At 38.0% G+C, this 18,223-nt stretch overlaps 3 protein-coding genes across 3 annotated transcripts; 1 reads left to right on the top strand and 2 right to left on the bottom strand.

The window, feature by feature from the left end:
- Positions 1 to 1,158: 1,158 nt before the first annotated feature.
- MONOS_14601p (uncharacterized protein) lies at positions 1,159 to 3,516 on the bottom strand (the record flags this gene model as incomplete). The annotated part of the gene is made up of 1 exon (XM_067867416.1): positions 1,159 to 3,516. One exon carries the CDS (start codon positions 3,514 to 3,516, stop codon positions 1,159 to 1,161), a length of 2,358 nt encoding a protein of 785 aa, XP_067734811.1.
- Positions 3,517 to 6,897: 3,381 nt separating this feature from the next.
- On the bottom strand, positions 6,898 to 9,252 carry MONOS_9016 (putative protein kinase 1; the record flags this gene model as incomplete). Its single annotated transcript, XM_067879476.1, has 4 exons — positions 8,952 to 9,252; positions 8,875 to 8,905; positions 8,381 to 8,802; positions 6,898 to 8,308 (listed from the first exon to the last, which is right to left on the bottom strand). Exons 1-4 carry the CDS (start codon positions 9,221 to 9,223, stop codon positions 6,898 to 6,900), a joined length of 2,136 nt encoding a protein of 711 aa, XP_067734810.1. The 5' UTR covers positions 9,224 to 9,252.
- A 188-nt stretch (positions 9,253 to 9,440) lies between these two features.
- On the top strand, positions 9,441 to 18,215 carry MONOS_9015 (uncharacterized protein; the record flags this gene model as incomplete). The annotated part of the gene is made up of 2 exons (XM_067879475.1): positions 9,441 to 9,522; positions 9,680 to 18,215. 2 exons carry the CDS (start codon positions 9,441 to 9,443, stop codon positions 18,082 to 18,084), a joined length of 8,487 nt encoding a protein of 2,828 aa, XP_067734809.1. The 3' UTR covers positions 18,085 to 18,215.
- Positions 18,216 to 18,223: the final 8 nt, after the last annotated feature.

Raw genomic sequence — 18,223 nt, 5'->3', positions numbered from 1 at the left:
AGCCTGTTGCAACAAGAAATGAAGCATCTCGCAGAGGAATGTTTGCAGCTGCAACTGTGCTGATGGTGAGGGTCCCAGACAATGCTGAGATTAAATTATAAGAAAGAGGGGGTGATTCATCTTGGGTCTCAAAAATGGAATCTTGTAGCACTAATTCACCTTGTGAGTTTTGGCAGGCAAAAGAGGAATGTGTTTGGAGCTTATCTGGCAGTCTGAACCTGATAAATGCCATCACAGCAGTTGGGCAATTTTCGCTCATTGTTATCACTCCGGGCTGTGAAGAATTAGATTCGTGAACAATAAACAAGGAACATGAGCCAACGCCACTTATGTGAATTCCGTATTGATCAGAAAGCACCAATTCTTCACGCAGCTCGAATGAAACGGAAAGGCTGACATCTTTTGCCTTTGTCATCTGCTTTGAAAATGAGTAACTCAGAGTCTGGCACGGATAGTCTGTGAAACCGCATGGAGCAACATTCAGGCCCTTTGATGAATCTGCATGAACAGTGCTGCCAGCATCGCAAATGAAATAGATAAGTGGAATTGCATTCACTCTGTTCTCTCCATCGAAGCCCTGCAAAGAGTTGACTTTTTCTGTGCCTGAACTGTGTGCAAATGGCATTGTTTCGTTTGTAATGCTTGTGGTTAAGTTTGGTGATTGCACAAATACATCATCTCCGTAATATGCGCTGTTTGGCAGAGATGTACTGAACAATGGTGCTAATATCTTGAATGCAATATCTGCTTCGTGCAAGTCTAGATAGGTGCCTCCACCGTAACCAACTGTATCAGAGCTTGGGGCAGAGCAATTCCCGAATTGACATTCTTCAACAAGCAGTATTGCCCCGACGCCCAAGTCGCATTTCAGTGCGCCTCCTCCACTGTTAGTTTCCTTGACTGAGCAATTCTCAAATAAGCACTTTTTAATTGTCGAAGCACTCGCTTGCCCATCAACGCATGAACAATGGATACAGCTTCCGTCTCCTTCTGTGCGCTCGATTGCAGAAAATGTCACATTTGATGCAAGCAGGATGTTTCCTTCCTCGTTTTCAACTATTGCCGAGTTTTTCATTTCGCATGAAGTCATTGTGTTGTTCTCCATTTCAACTGTTCCACCCATGCAAACATAGATGAGCGCATTGCTTTCAGTCCCTCTCAACTCCTTAAACTCTGAGCATTGCACAAATGCTTTTGAATTGCTCCCAGAGACAATAATAAGGTGCGAAGTGCTAATACTCTCTGATGCAATTTCGAATGATACCAAAATAGCTTTCCTTTTGCAACCTCTGCAAAAGATGTGCCAATGCTTCCGCTTTCCATTTTCAACGAGCAATTCGTAACAGTCAGAATACTGTCTGTGCACAGCATCAAGCACTCAATGATGCCTTCGATTGAAGAAGCTGCGAAAAAGCTCATGTTGGATATGCTTACGAGGTTCTTTGTCTCAATCATACTCACAGCCTTTTGATTTTGGGAGAGATCCACATTTATTTTTCCGCCTCTTTCAATGCATCTAACGTCCCATTCTCTCTGATCCATGGTGATGTGTTCTGTCCATCGAAAGCTGTCATGAAGTTGGATTTCCCGCTTTTGGGATGGGAACTTTAAGTTCACAACCCAGCTGATTGTTTCACAAGGATACACAGACGATCCACAACCTTTGAAATCTCTCTTGTTTAAGCCTCCTACGCACCCACATCCGTCCTCTTGGAGTAAATAAGCTTTTAACGGAACAGGCTGTGCGCGGAAGTCAGCCTCAAACCCCATAAGATCGTCGTCATTCATTTCATCCATATTGAAGTCAAATGTGGTGTTCTTCACAACAGCACTGAGCTCGACTGCATCGTAAAACACACATTTCCCTTTCCAGCCATCGCAACCAGCAAATGATACTTTGGATAGGCACGCATCACAGATATATTCTTTTGTGTGGATGAAAATCCCTCCACCTTTTCCTTTGGATGCCTCGTCTTTAGGAACTGTGCATGCTGAAAAAGTGGCAAATCCTGCTAAACCTTCGACTCGGATTCTGCCTCCACTTTGGTGGACTATTGAGATACCTCCGCCGTTGCCTTTCGAGCACTCGCACCCAACTAGCGTTGTGTTGTTTGATACAAACGAGTTTTGCGCACCAACAGAGATATTGATCCCAGCACCGCTGTCACGTTCCGACTTCATGCTTGAGAGAGAGCAATTCGCACAAGTCATGCTCGAATGATCGCAGAGTATTGCAGGACAGCCAGAAAACGAAAAGTTAGCCATATTGGTGTTGCAAATTGTTGCTACGCCTCCATTTCTGCAGCAAAGCAGGGCAGCCTGAAAAAGTACTAAAGCATCTGCTGTCGATCGTTTCACACTGATGGAATCAAGAGTCATTGTCCCTGTTGAGCTCAAGAAAAACAGAACAGAACTACCACTTGATGGAGCGTGCACAATAGTGAAATTGGCAGCTGTAAGTGAACCTGTTGAAACGGCGAACAACGGATGAGCGCTTGGAAGATGCGCAGAGCTAAGCATCACTTCTTCTCGCCCGATTCCCGTTATCTGTCTGGTGCTTGTCCCAACATTGATTGTGTCTGGCTCGCTGTCAAAAGTTGAGTTCAACAGAATAATTGAAGATGAATTGTAGCGGAGTAGCATGGCAAAAGAATATGCTATGGTCCTGCACGGATTGCCTTCAGATACCCCACAGCTTGCTGATCTGTTGTTCCCTTTGGTTCCATCAGTATAAATGCCTGCATGCGTCTCGAGCCATTCAGAGTGTTGGCGCAGCTGATCTGTGTATATGACAAGCCTTGTCGAAGATTTTGTCTGTGATGCGCATCCGCATAATGGATTTGCTTGAAGGCGGAAATAACCATCACCAAAATAGATATCATCCCCATTTGGTGACACATTATTGACAAAAAGGCAATAAAACAAAAGTGTTGCATTTTCAGGCGTCAATTGATGCACATTGTAATACAATCCTCCTCCATATTGCCGTGAATTGCATTTTTGATACAAACATTCACGAAGAACCGGATATTCGTTGATCGGCTCATATATCGACAGTCCACCACCATATGTGCAAATTGAGTCACAACCATTGAACGAATAGTTGAATAACATTGCACCAAATGAGAGTGAATCGTTATCCAAGGTCACATGTTTTCCTGCGTATCTCCAACTCATTCCTCCACCAACACCTGTTGTTGCATTGCATTTACAATTACTAATGTTAAAAAACGAAATAGCACTTGCTATTTGACCACAGAAAATTCCACCTCCGTAACAACTTGTTGAGTTTTCAATTCGAGAATTTTTAATAACTTGTTTTTTTATATTAACAGTGTACAGGGTCCCACCTTTGTCAAAAGAAAAACAATTTTCAAAAACACAGCAATCAATAACAATTGAACTTGTTAACTGATTTTCAAAAGAAATTGCACCACCAGTATAATCAGAACCAGAGGAATGCCACTCACAATCTTTGAATAAGTGATCTCCTTCTTTTATTTTGATGTGATCCATTTGTTTATTGTTTGTGTAATTGTCATTGGCAGAGCGGAAGCAAGAAATTAAGGTGTTGTTGCATGAAATGAGCGAATGGGAAGGATCATTGATGGATTGGGCAATGCCCCCATCAAACACATTGTCAACCGTGTGAAAATAACAGCTGCATAAGATGGAAGATTGTTTTTCTGGATTATGTTGCGATTGATATTTGGAGAAGTTGGCTGTAATGTTTGCAAATGAAGAGTCCCACACATGAACAAATGATAGCAATGGTGCAGACAAAAAGGGACAAGAAAGCATTGGAAATGATGAAAAGGAAGAATGCGACAGTTCGAGTGAAGAGCATGATGTGGAGTCAAACGATGGAAGAACACTGGCCAATGGAGGAATTTCCATCTTTTTGTTGATGGGAGTTAAACTAATGTTTCTAATGGAAAGGCTGCTTTCTAGAAGTGACAAGTCTGGCGCATTTGTATTTTCTTGGAGGAATAAATTACAGTGCAAAAGAAAACTGTGTGAAAGCTTTAAAGAAAGAGCACAGTTCTGGCCAATGTGCTGAAAAGTTATTTCAGAAAAGTTCACCGAAACATTTTGCCCAACAATAAACGTGGCCAGGCTTGTGCCTTTGTGCACCAGAATGCTTGTGAAACAGTGATTTGAAGAAACTTTTTTGCAATTGTGATTGCATTTTATTTCTGAGCTGTGACAAACAAATAACTCTCTCTGATCCACATCATTTTTTTCGGGGATATCCGAGGCACAAATTGCTCCATAAAGAACAAGAAGCAAAATGAAAGAAAACATGAAAGAAATAATGCTTTTGACTGTTTTTTGTGCAATTCCTGCCCCTCTTCAATAAATCGATCAGTGAACAGATTATTTATACTAGATAGATTAAAAAAAGAAAACATTTAATATTTTGGGAATGCCGAATTTATATGGATAGAAAATTTTTGATTTTAAAAATATCATTTGGTGCATAATTTTTGCATTAGAAAATAAAACAACATTTTGTTCGAAATTTTAACAACTTTTATATCATTATAGTTTTTTCGTTATAATGCAATATTAAAAATAAGTGACAATTTTCGAAATAAAGTTTTAACAATAAAAAATTTCCATTTGAACATTCACTTCGAATATAAATAAAAGAACACGAAAAAGTTAAAATTCTCAACAATAATATTTTTTCGTTAAAAAAAATATCTAACATTTGTTTTTCAACAATTATTATTCTTTTTTCTTCGAAATGAATAATTCCTCTCCAAATAAAAAGAACATTTGCAGATTCAACACTCCGATAAAAGTTATGATTTCAAAAATAATCACCCAAATATTTTTTGAATAATATAAAAAAAAATAAAGAAAAATAAAGAAAAGCATTAGTTAGTATTTAAGGGAATACAATTCATATAGCCAAAAATTTCGCACCATATTTAATTTTTTAAGCACATATGACAAAATGCTTTTCTTTTGACTGTATGATATTTTCTGTAATTGCAAAAAATACTAAAATAATATTTTTTTTTTTTTTTTAAATATGTCAATTTTTTTGTAAAGTTCCTTTTGTTAAATATTCAATAAAAATAAAAATTTCACATTTTGATTCAATTTCTGTTCCCACTCATCAAATTTTCCTGTCAAAAAAATAAAATCTTGAAAATGTTATTAATACTATTTTAGTGAAGTTTTGTGAATGGGAACAGAAAATTAATTGTAAAATGAAATTTTTATTTTATTTAGAAAATTAAACAAAAGGAACTTTTAAAAAAATATTTAGACAATATGGAGGAAAATTCGGACTTTCAATCTTTTTTTGCACTTGGCATCGAAAAATTGATTCTCTTGTAACTTTATATCGCTTTCTCAGATTTCAAAATAAGTTTGATTTTCATATCCGTAAACAGAGATCATTGAAATTGAAACATAAAGTTTTGTGGCATTCCGCATTTGTCAAAAAATGAACCAGTTTTATTTGTGTTTTTCGATCTCAAAAAGTCTATGAAAAGGGCAAAATTTTTCAATGAATAAGCCTGAAGTGAAATATTGTGCCCCATATAATAAATAATTCCTCTTCAAAGTTTTTTTCCTTGAAGAGGAAATATTTCAAAAAAAAGTTTGAATATCAATAATAATCACCTTCATGGGGAATAACAGTACTCTTCAGTCATTTTCAATGAAAAACTATTTTCACTGTATGAACATTTTGAAAACATAAATTCAATAAACATCGGATCTATTTTTGTAAAATATGTGAGGTCACAAAACATTTTGTTATTTGAAAAATGAAGTTTATGTGCAGATATGTGTGATCCTTTTAATCAATTTTTTTCATTCATCATTTTTTGGTTCAAATTTTTCACTAGAATGGAACTTTATGAACACTGTGAAAGTTAAAAGGATTAACATTAACATCTTCTTCTTCATTTCAGCTGAAACAATTTTATCAAAACTGTATTTCAAAAAAAAATATATCATTTGCATTCAAAACTTCTTCCAAAAGACAAACAACGTTTGTAAAATCTTCACTCCGAAAAAAGTTATGATTTCAAAAACAATCACCCATATGAAAATCCAAATTATTTTTGAAATCTGAGAAAGTTTAATAAAGAAATGAGCGAAACAAAGATTTAATGCTTTGTGCAAAAATAATGAAACAAAATTGAATTTAATAAAAATAAAAATAAAATAAAAATTAAAATAGCTTAAATATACGTGGCAAATTTTTCTCTCTTATGAAAAAAACAACTATTTGTTCCAAACTATTTTCACAACCTTATCATGAGAAATCTTGCATTCCTATGTCAAAAAAAATACAGAAAAATTCAAAACTGAGAAAAATATGTGTTAGAGAAGAATGGAACAAAATTCTTAAATCAAAAAATTTTGTCCCATATGTATTCCACTCCACATACTTAACTTTTGTTTGAAAAAAGAAGTTGAGAATGAAAATTTATAAATTACGAAAAGATATTACAAATGATTGAATTGAATTAAAATTATTCAAAAATTCTCATTTTGAATAATAATAACTGGTGTAAAGATAAAGCAATAACAATTTCTAATTATGTTCCTTAATTGAAGAAATGTTGTGAAGCGAAAAAATCTAAAGCTTTGAGTTGTAAAAGCAACTCCAAAAAGATTTTTGCTAATGCTAAAAAGCAAAAGCAAATATATAATTATTTAGTCAAAAATATTCCACAACAAAAAAAAAAAAAATTAAAAAAAAATCAAAAAAAAAAAAAAAAAAAAAAAAAAAAAAAGAAAAAAAGAAAAAAAGAAAAAAGAAAAAAAGAAAAAAAGAAAAAAGAAAAAAGAAAAAAGAAAAAAGAAAAGAAAAGAAAACATAAAGAAAAGATGTTCAAACAAAATATTTATATCTCTTTCTGTAAAGTCTTATAATGTAATTGATTTTACCGCATGCTCATTTCTGATAAAATCTGAAGAGTTATTCAAACATTTGCATTTCATTTCATTGATACTTTCATCTTCTTTTCTTAAACGCTTGCTTGCAAATTCGCTCGGCTGAATTGAACATGTTTCTTTTTCCTCTTCTTCATCTTTGCGTTCATCTTCACTTTCAGCGTTCTTATCATTATTAATATCCTGATTCTTTTCTTCCTTTTGCTGATAGCTGCTCATCAATCTTTTAACGCATCCTGATTCTCTATTTTCATTATTCTCTTTCTCTCTCTTTGCTTCTTCATCTCCTAATATCATTAAAAGAGGATGTTGCTCGTGATCTATCTTTCTTTGTGCAACTGTTGGGGTTGCTGGCTTTTCTTTCTCTTTCTGTTTTTTTCCAGTTCTCTTTGATGCAATTCTTCTGTGTCGAGGCGTTGGTGCACATCCATCATGATCTGTTGTCAGATTATTGTCAGAATTCTTTTTATTTGGTTCAATATCCATTTTTGATTCCTCTTCCTTATTTGCTTCTTCCTCTTCAGCTCCTTCCTCTTCTTCTTCTTCTTCTTCTTCTTCTTCATTCTCTTTCCCTTCTTCTTCAAATTCATCTGCGACGATCTGTTCCAATACATCATCTTTCTTCAGAAATGTGACTTCGTCTTTTCCTTCCCCACTTTTAATCCATTCATGTTCAACAGCTTCGTCTGCAGTTATTCTCTTTGAAGCATCAACGCACAGCAAGCGTCTGACCATATCCTCCGCTTCTGAACTCACTCCGCTCCACTGCGAAGCAGGAAATGAATACATTCCTCTCAAAATCTGCTCGGGCAAAGAAACAGGAGCATCACTTTCCCAAGCTGGTTGAAATGAACTGTATTCAGCTTGTCCTTCAACCTTCGCTTTAGATTCTTCTTTTCCTTCTGCGTTCCTTTTCTCGCTCCTCTCTCCATCTTTTTGATTTTGTGCATTTTGCATCTGCTCTCTTCTATGTTCTTCGTGGCGCCGCCTGTTTTGATGATATTCCGAAGAAAAAGGCGGAGAGCCTGAAAGCATAATGTACAGCAACACGCCCAAGCTCCACATATCAATCTGCTTTGTTGCATGCATCCGATTCTGATTCATAAGCATTTCAGGTGCAAGATACTCTGGAGTTCCGCATAAAGTTGCATTGAATGTTCCTCTTCCTACCATTCGAGAAACTCCAAAATCAGTAATTTTGATAGAAGCTTCTCCAACGATAGGGCCATCAAGAAGAATATTTTCTGGTTTAAGATCACGATGCACGATGCCAAGCCTGTGAAGATATTGCACGGCTGAAAGCATTTGCCGGAAATATTTCAGCGCAATTGATTCAGAAAGTGGTCCCCTGCTAATAACATCAAACAGCTCTCCTCCAGGCACACTGAAAAAGTAGTAAAAAGATTTTGCATGCCAAACATAAATTATAAATAAAAAAAAAAACAGCAAAGCAAACTACTCCATTATCAAATAATTGACTGTTGAGCCTTCCCATCCGTCGATAACCTCAACAATATGAGGGTGCTTTACTGCCTTCATAATGGAAAATTCTTCAAGAACTTTGTTTTGTCGCGAAGGATCAGGAGAATGAACCATTTTCTTTCTATCAATCAACTTTGCTGCAACTTTTTGCCCAGTTGATTTCCTGATTCCAAGCCTCACCAATCCAAAATTTCCTGAACCTATTGGGTCACTTAATTCATATTCCTCAGAAAAGCGTATATCTCCTGGATGAGTAAGTACTCTTCGCTGAAAAAATGTCTTGTCATTGTACATGAAATACAATTCAAGAGGGTACTGTTCTTTCTTTTGAAGTGATGGAGCAAGAAGATCAATCACATCCCCTTCTTTCAGAATTAGTTGAACATCTTTCCCCATCTATTGTGAATACAAGATAAATTAGCAATGAATACATTAAGGCTAAAATAAAATATCAAATTTACCACAAACTCTTTTCTTATTTAGATAAGTTCCATTTGTGCTAAAGAATTATTAATAAGTTGAAACAAATAAAAATGAATTGATACCTAGTATCTAAAAGAAAGGCAGTCTCCCCATGAATTCCTCCTGGAGCAAGATATATTTTGCAATGCTTTGAACTTATTCTTGGATCATCAACAACAATATCGCAACGACGATGCCTTCCAATAATTATTTCACTTTTTTCAATGTTCACATTTCCCAGTTTTGGATTACTCGAGCGAAGCAATCCCCACACATTGTCGTTCGAAGCATTTTGCGTGCTATCTTCCTCCATTGCCTGCGTTTGCATCACAACCGGTTGCTCAGTTGCATCCATTTTGTTCTTGGCAATTTCTAAGATTAATTGTGGGAAACAACATATGAAAACATTTTCATGATAAAAGAAATTTTTGAAAATAATAATTTTGAAATCCAATTGTTTTGAAAAAAAATGATTGTTAATAAAAATTTCTTTTTTTCATTCATCTCCAAAAATGATTTATAATGGTCAGCTTTTAAACTGATCATAAAAAAGTGTTTTTTTCCTCATTGAAATGTCTATTGAACACGTAGACAATATATTAAATGGCAAGGAAGAAGATAAAATATCTAATCAATTGGACAAAGAAGCTATAGGTATGATTTGTTAATTTATAATTAATGCAAAAATTTGCTTGGGATTTTTACTTATTTTTCTCTTCTGAAATTTTCAAAATGCAATACATACAATTTACGCTATTTGATGAATATTTTCTAATATTATTCTCTTGTTTGTTATTTATTTTAAACACAGAAGAGCCACAAACTCAGAACTTATCAGTTGAAGATGATTCTTCTTTTCAACAGCAAGAAATTTCAAAATCATCAACAGATTCTGATAGCACTATGCATAATGAATTTGTGGAATCATTTAGTGGGGCTCGCCTTTCTGCGGAAGGCGAAGATAATGTGCTTATGGACGATGATATTTCTTCGCCAACTTCAGTTGAAGAATCTGATACTTCTGCACAAAAAGAAGAACAAAAAGATGGTGAACTTACGGAAAATCAAGAGCAACCAGAAACCGTAACAATATCACTTGAAGATTTCGAAAAATTTTTAAAAGTTAGCACAAAATTACAAGATTTCGAATTAATATCACAGCAACTGAATCAACAAATGGAAGAAAATAGAAATCTTCGTGATACTATCACAGGGCTTGATGCAAAGCTTGCAAAGTATCACGGAGTTTGGGCGGGAAATCAAGTCAGAAAAGAGGCTCATGAGATAGATAGTGGAACATCTAATGAAAAAGCTGGAAATAAAAAAATTGGATTTGAACTAAAAGGTAATGTTAACTCGGACATCGAAGATGAAAAGCGTGATAAATCCGAAGAAGAAGATGAAATCGATCAAATATTGAAAAAAATGGAGAAATATGGCGATAATAACGAATTTGAAGATGAAAAATTTTGGATCGGACCATTTGGAGAATTAGATCGAATTGTAGATCAGCTGCGGAAAAAGAGGGAAAGAGAAATTAAAAGAAAGAAGGAGATGGAAGAGAAAAAGAAAAAGAAAAAAAATAAGAAAGGAAAAGAAAAAATGAAAGAAGAAGAAGAAGAAACTTTACCGATACTGACACAACACGAAGCGTTAAACATGAAAAGGAAGGAAGAAGAGAAGAACAGTGAAGAAGAAGCAGACTCAGCAGAAGGAGCGAAAGAGCAGAGCCATACACAGGCAGTTCTTGTGGATGGGCCAAGTGGTGTGGAGATGATGGAGAGCATTCGAGAGAGGCTGGAGGAAGAAGCAATCAGAATAAAGAATGAGCGAGATTTAGCAGAGAACAGGAGATATCGCACGAGAGAAGGGCAGGACGACGAAGAACAAGAGGACGAGCAAGAGGACGAGGAAGGAAGGGGAAAAAGTGAGAAAAAGGAGAAAGAGGAGGAGAAAGAAGAGAAAGAGGTGAAAGAAGAGGTACCTGAGGCAAAGACGGGAAGGAAAGTGACAGTCAAGCTAACAACTTCACTACCATCTTCGCTTGCTTCTCAGCTGTCGACAGAAGAGCAAAATCAGCTGAAATCTCTCTCAACAACATCTTCTTCTTTGTCTTCGTCTCCTTCATCTGCGTTTTCTTCTACTGCACCGCAAGAGCTCAAAGAAGCACTCTTCATTCAAACGCCAACATCACCCACAGTTTTGTCTCCCAGCCAGCAACTGTCCTCTCTCGTACCAGATTCATTCTCTTCTGGCTTCGCACAAGAGCAGCTCCCGCCTTCCACTCTCAGCGGCCCGCTGTTTGTTCCTCTGTCACCTGGTTCTCCTCGTTCTCCTTCATCTGGCCCTTCTGCATCTTCTGCATTCGACATGAATTATCCTCCTGTCTCTCCACCTTGTTCTTCTCCTCCGCCTCCGCCTTCGCCTTCCCAGCTTGCACCTTCGTCTACCTCGTCTTCAGTTCTAACTTCGTCTGGCTGTTTCTCTCCAAACTCGCGCAATCCATTTCTGCAGCGTGCTATTTCGCCTTCCCCGTCTTCATTCATCTCGCTTGCGCAGCACCAAGCCATCCTCGCATCGGCAGAGGAGGACTTCCACGCTGTGTGCAAGGGCTTTTCGAAGCGCCTGTGCAACTTGGGAGCGCACATCAGGCAGCTTTCCCACCTGCTGCACTCAGAAAACATGGTGAACACGACGCTTTCGCAGCTTTTGGAAGAGAAAAACGCAGAAATTGCGCAGACAGAAGACATTGCGGCTCAGCTGGCAGAGAAGATGGATGAGTTTGACAAGGAGTGGGAGCGGTCGATGGAGAAAGAGAGGCAGAACGGGCAGTTTTGGGAAGACGAGACGAAGCAGAAGGTGAGGGAGCTGATGGAGGCGGAGAGGAGGGAAGAGACGGAGAGAGAGAAAGTGGCGATTCTGAAGAAAGAGGTGCGGAGGCTGAGGATAATTGTGGAGGAGATGGAGAGAATCAAAAAGGAAACTGACGATGCAAATGCGGAAGAGGAAGAAAAGCAGGATGAGAAGAGAGAGGAAGAAGCGATGCACAAGGAAGAAGCGTTGTGTTATGTTGTTGACATGTTGAATGCGAATGAGAATGAAATTGCACAGCAGAAGGAAATAATCAGTGAAATGAAGGAGAAACTGGAGGAAGAAGAAGCAAGCTTGGAAGAATTACAAAGCGAAATAAATCGGCTTCAGTTTGAAACAGCAGAGCAAAATGAATTGCTGAAGGCAAAAGAAGAAGCACTTGCAAAGATGGAAAATGAGATGAAGTCCAGAGAAGAGAGTAACTTGAAGGAAAAGAGCAAGGAAAGAGAAGAATTTGAAGAAGAGAAGAATAAACAAACAGAAGAAAACAATAAATTGAAACAGGAATTGCAGGAAACGCAAGCAGAATGCGAAAGAAGAAAGGAAGAAAACAATAAGCTTTCAAATGAATTAAACGAAAAACAGGCAAATGTGAAGCAACTTGATGAAGAATTAGCAAAGGCAAAGAATGATCTTGAACAAAGCCGAGCAGAAATAGAGAATTCGAAGCAGGAGCAGGAGAAGCTGAGAGAAGTGCTTCAGAACAAAGAAAAGGAAATGGAAGAAATGGCATCGAAATTTAAGGAGACAGAAAATGAGTTTGAGAAAGAGAAGGAAGAAATGAAGAAGGAGATTGAGAAGAAGGAGAACGAAAAGGAAGAAATGCGAAAATTGTTTGAAAACACATCAAAAACAACAGAATTAGCACAACTAGACAAAGAAAAGGAGCTTAATGAAGCATTGACAAAGAAAGAGGAAGATATTGCACTTCAAAAATCTCAAATTGATTCTCTTCAAAAGGAAGTTGGCGAGCTGTCTGCGACAATTCGTGAGAAGGAAGAAGAAATGGAAAGAAAAGAAAGAGAGAATGAGAGCAAGCAGAAAGAATTGCAAAATGATTTGGAGAAAGTCAGAGAAGAAAGAGATCAATTAACAGAGAAAAACGAAGAAATGGAAAGAAACATTGCTGCGATTGAGAGTGACAACGAACAAGTCAAAAGGCAAATGCAGGAAAAAGACGAAGAACACAAAGCAGAAACGGAGAAAATGGAAAATGAGAGAGGAAGCTTGATGCAAAGCAATAAAGAAAAAGACGAAGAAATTGAAATGGCTAACAAGAAGTTGAATGAATTAACAGAGAAAATGGAAAAAGACGCAGAAGACAAGAAAGCAGAACTGAGCAGAACAGAAAATGAATGGAAAGAGCAACTCGACAAAGCAATGAAGGAGAAGGGTGAAGAGAGAGAAGAGGTAGAAAGGAGATTAAAAGAAGAAATAGAACGAAATGTTGTTGAAAGAGAGAAAGAGATGAAGGAAAAGGAGGATGAGATTGCAATGATTAAGGATGAATTGACACAAAGCAATCAAAAATGCAAAGATTTGGAAGAAGAAAATAAGAAGCTTGCTCAAGAAATAGAGGAAGAGAAGGAGAAAATGGAGAAGGAAAAGAAGGAAAGAGAAGAAAAGGAAGAAAACGACAGAAAAGAAAGAGAAGAAAGAGAAGAAGCTGAAGCAAAAGAAAAGTGTGAAAGAGAAAGAGAAAAGAGGGAGTTGGAAGAGCAAATCAACTTGTTGAAGGAAGATGTGTCGAAAGTTCAGTCAGTTCTTGAAAGAGAGCGGAACGAAAGAGAGAAAGAGAGAGAAATCAGCAGACAAGAGAAGCAAGAAGAAAAAGAGCAGCATTTGATAGAAATGAGTGAAAAAGAAGAAGAAATCAAAGGAATTAAACAGGAAAATCAAGAAAAGATATTGAAATTGATGAGCCAATTTGAGGAAGAAAGAACGAGAAGAGAAAAAGAGTGGGAAGAAGAGAGAAACAGAGAGAAAGAAGAAGAAGAGAAGATAAGAAGGGAAGAAGAAGAGAAGAGGAGGATAGAAGAGGAAGAAAAGGAAAGATTAAGGAAAGAAGAAGAGGAAGAGAAAGAGAAGTTAAGGAAGGAAGAAGAGAGAAGAAAAGAAGAAGAAATTGAATTGATTTCTCAGACTTTGAATGAAGAAAGGATGAGCAAAGAGGAAATGCAGTTCAAGTTAACAAGAGAAAAAGAGGAGCTTGAAAATTCCTTGAAAGAGAAAGAGGAAGATATTAAGATATTGAAGAACAGCATTGAAGAAATGGAAAGCGAAAGAATGAAGAAAGAGAAAGAAGACGAAGAAAGCAGGATGAATCTATTGAGTATGATACAAGAAGCAAGAGAACAGATTATCAAAGAGCAGAAGAGCAGAGAGGAGGAGAAAGAAAGAGAAGAGGAAGAGAGAAAGAAAGAGGAAGAAGAGAGAAAGGAAGAGAGGGAACGAGAATTGAAAGAAAGAGAGAAAGAGAGGAAGGAAAATGAAAGAGTTGTTGGTCAGCTTCAGAGCACAATTGAAGAAGAACGAAGAGAAAGAGAAGAAGAGAAGAAGAGAGAAGAAGAGGAAAGGGAAGAGAGAGAGAGAAAGAGGTTGGCAAAGGAGAAAGAAGAGAAAGAGAAGAAGCAGGCAGAGTTTGAGAGAGAGATAAAGATGATGAAAGAAGAAGAAGAAAAGAGGGAGGAAGAGTTCCAAGCAAACGTTCTTGAGCTGAAGAAAGAAATTTCACAGAAGGAGAAAGTTTTCAGAGAGGAAAGAATGAAAAATTCAGAGCTGCAACAAGTTGTGGATGAGCTGAATTTGCAGAAAGAAGAAAAAGAAGAAGAAATAAGACGGTTGAAAGTTGAATCAAAGAGGGCGAAAGGAGAATATGAAGAGCAAACAAAGGAATTTGAGGAATTGCTGGGCAAATTAAACGAAGATTTGGAATCTCTGAAGCAGAAAAGAGAGAAAGAAAAGAGAGAGTTTGCAAGAGAGAAGGAAGAAATGAGCAGAGAAAGAGAAGAAAAGGAAGAAGAAGTGAAGCAGATGAAAGAAGAAAGAGATGCAATGGCAATGGGGCTGATGATGCTGAAGAAGAAAGACAAAGAGAAAGAGGAGAAAGTCAAAGAATTGAAAGAAAGGGTCGATGAAGAGTTCAAAATGATGGGCGAAAGAGAGAAAAACAGAGTGAGGGAAGTGGAAAAGATGAAGATTGAGCTGGAGAGGAAGGCAAAGGCGATGGAGAAGGAGAAAGAAGAAGAACAGAAAAGGAAGCAAGAGGAAAGGGAGAAAGAAAGTGACATGGTGAAGAGAAAGTTGGTGGAGTTGGAGAGAAGAAGAATGGAACTAAACGAAAAAGAGGAGAAGATCAAGAAAGTGATGGATTTGGTGCAGAAGGAAAGAGAAGACAGACAAATGCAGATTGAAGAAGAAGGGAAAAGAAGAGAGGCGGAAAAGAGACTGCAAGCAGAAAGAGAAGCAATGATAAGGAAACAAGAAGAAGAAAAGGAAAGTTTCAAGAAAGAAATCGCACTTCTTCAGGAAAGAATTAATGCAAAAGAAGCTGATTATGCGAATGAACATGAAAAATTGGAGAAAGAGAAGAGCGAAAGAGAAAGAGAGAAAGAAGAGTTGAGTCAAATGCTGATGGAATTAGAAGCGAAAATGAATGAAGAAAAGAAAGAAAGAGAAAAGACAGCAAATGTCATTGAGCAGAAAGATGTGCTTCTGCGTAAGCTTATCTCAGATGCCGAGGAAGCAAAAAGAGAGAAAGAGGAAGTGGAGAAGGAGAATGAAGAAATCAAAGAGAAGTTGGAAGCGCTCAACAAAGAGAAAGCAGAGCTGGATGAAGAGCTGCGGGAATGGGAAGAGAAAGTGGAAGAGGCGAAGAAGATTGAAGAAAGGCTGTTGGAGATTGAGAAGGAGAGGAAGAAAGAGAGAGAAGAAATGAATGCTCAGCTTATTCAGCTGGAAAGTGAGTTGAAAAGAGAAGAGGAAGAAAGGAAAATTGCTGATGAAAAGAAAAAAGAAAGCGAAAAAATAGAAGAAGAAGAAAGGGAAAGAAGAAGAAATGAAATGAAGAATATGAACGAATCGCTTCAAAAGCAGGTCGAAGAATTGCAAGCATCACTGAAAGAGCACTTGCAAAGAAGGTTGGAAGAAAAAGCAAAAGAAAGTGAGAGGAAGAAGGAAATGGAAGAATTGGAAGACAACTTGGAGAAAATGAAGGAGGAAAGAGCTAAAGAACACGAAGAGATGAACGAGACAATAAAGAATGTGGCTGATCTGAAGCAAGCGCTGTTCAATTTGGGAGAGAAACTCGACTTGTTGAGAGTGGCGAAGGCTGAACGAGACGAAGAAGCGAGAATTGAGAATGAAATTGAGGCGAAGCTGGGCGAAGGCATTAAACTTGGCGAGAAACTGCGAGCAGAATTGGAAGGATTGAAAAAGAAAGAGGAAAGTTTGCAAGGCAAAGAGATCAATTTAGACAGTGATAGTTCATATGAAGCACTGAAACAAAAGATGAGAATGACTTTGCCGTCCACACAAGCAAAGCAGGAAATGAAGGAAAGCCAAAGAGATGGATACAACATCAACGAATTAACCAAAGATCAGCATGCACCACAACAATATGGTTACTCTTCTCGTATTGCCAATGGATTGAATTCAACTTCTGCTTCTGCCTCTGCTTCATCGTCGTCGTCATCATCTCCACATCGACCACACTTTGCCTGTGAAGATGCCATCAACGGAATTGAGCAATTGATATCGGACATTGAATACACTTACCAAGTTCTGTCCTCTTCACCATCTTCTCCACCAAATTATCCTAATCGTCTCTCAGCTTCTGCATCTGCCACTCGTTCTTCTCCTTTCAAAGATCCGACATTGGGTTATACTTCATCCTCATCTGTATCAGCAGCAGCTGGGCTGACATCATCACGGCCAGTTGCTTCTTCCTCCCTGGCTTCTCCTCTGTCTTCTGCCAACACACAACTTCTGCAGTCGCTTCATCAGACACTCACAGCGGTGCATGAGCTCATATCTGAGCAAGTCTCTTCGCTTCATCAGCAGCTTGACAACAAAGCGAATATAATTGCACAGATGCAGGAAGAGAAAGAGGAGATGGCAAAGAAGGACATTCTGTACAGAACCGAAGTCGAGTCCAGCATGTATCATTTGTCTGAAGCCAAAGATAAGCTCGATTTGCTGCTGGATTCTGCAATGAAAGCGCAAAGTTTATCTCAGTCAACTTCTTCCTCGTCTCCAACCTCGCCTGCTTCTTCGATGGTTTTGAATGAACCGTCTTCTCCTCTTCGGCACTCCATCACTGCTTCGTCACCTTCTCTTTCTACTCTCTCGTCTTCTGTTTCCTCTGCTGTTGATTCGGTCTCTTCGCAGTTTAGCTTCCTTCGCAGCCGAATTGCACAGCAGAAGATAGAAATGATCGAAACACGAAGAGAGAAAGAGAGGATGAAGGAGAGAATCAGAGAAGTCGAAGAGAAGAACGAGGAAGCGCGAGAAAGAGAGCGGAAGGAAATGGAGCGCCAGCGGAAGCTTGAAGTGGAGAAAGAGAAGGAAATCCAGAAGGAGCTGGAGAACAAGATTGAGCAGTGCACGAACGAGATCCAGACGCTTGTGACTGAGCTGTACAAGTTCAAGCAAGCAGACGATCTTCTTTCTGGCTGTGTCAACTACAACCCAAGCATCGCTTCAGCATCTGCGTTGGCTTCTGCATCAACTTCGGCATTGTCTTCAGCAGCTGCAGCTGCATCAAGCGGTGCAACACCCCAGTTCGCTTACTCTACTCGCTCGCTTCCGTTCTCTGCATCGCAACAGCCCATCCCTGTTTCTATGCTTCCTTCAAGTCACGGATTGTCTTCGTCATCACAGAAATTTGAATCACTGCCTGTTTATTCTGCTTCAGATCAGGATCTGCTCAATCCAAAAGATGCAACGCCTTTTGGGGCACATTCACCTTCTCCACTTCAAATGCCTACTTCAGCGATCTCTTTGTCGTCTTCTCCTTATTTCTCTCCTCAGCCATTCATTCACACAGAGCCAATATTCAGCTCAGCATCGCCTGCAGCCACAAATCCACCAAAGAAGAAGAAGAAGAAGAAAGCGCTAAAGCAGACCAAACAGACTGAGCAGCTGCCTGCAACAAATGAAGAATCCAAAGTTAATAGCATTCCTTCTGAAACGCCAATAACACAGTCTGCTTCTTCACTTGGCAATGTCACTTCTTCTCAGCCTCCTCGTTATTCTCAATCTCCTTCCCAGTTCCCCACTTCAGCTGGAAGCTCTTCTCCTTCATTCACTTCATCACTTTCCACACCTTCAAAATATCATATGTGAAACATTTTGTTTGAATAAGTGTTATTTTTTAGTCACTTCACGTTTTTGCTTTCAATCGCTTCAAATCTTTTCGTGTTTGATTTCTATTAATATTGAACATTCATATCTTTACAATAGAAAATAAAAGAAAATAACTACA

This window comes from Monocercomonoides exilis, assembly GCF_001643675.1.
Source record: "Monocercomonoides exilis strain PA203 chromosome Unknown scaffold4-2303458, whole genome shotgun sequence".
In the NCBI taxonomy this organism is placed as follows: domain Eukaryota; phylum Preaxostyla; order Oxymonadida; family Polymastigidae; genus Monocercomonoides; species Monocercomonoides exilis.
The sequence above is the reverse complement of the archived record's forward strand: the minus strand, read 5'-3'. Positions and strand labels throughout refer to the sequence as shown.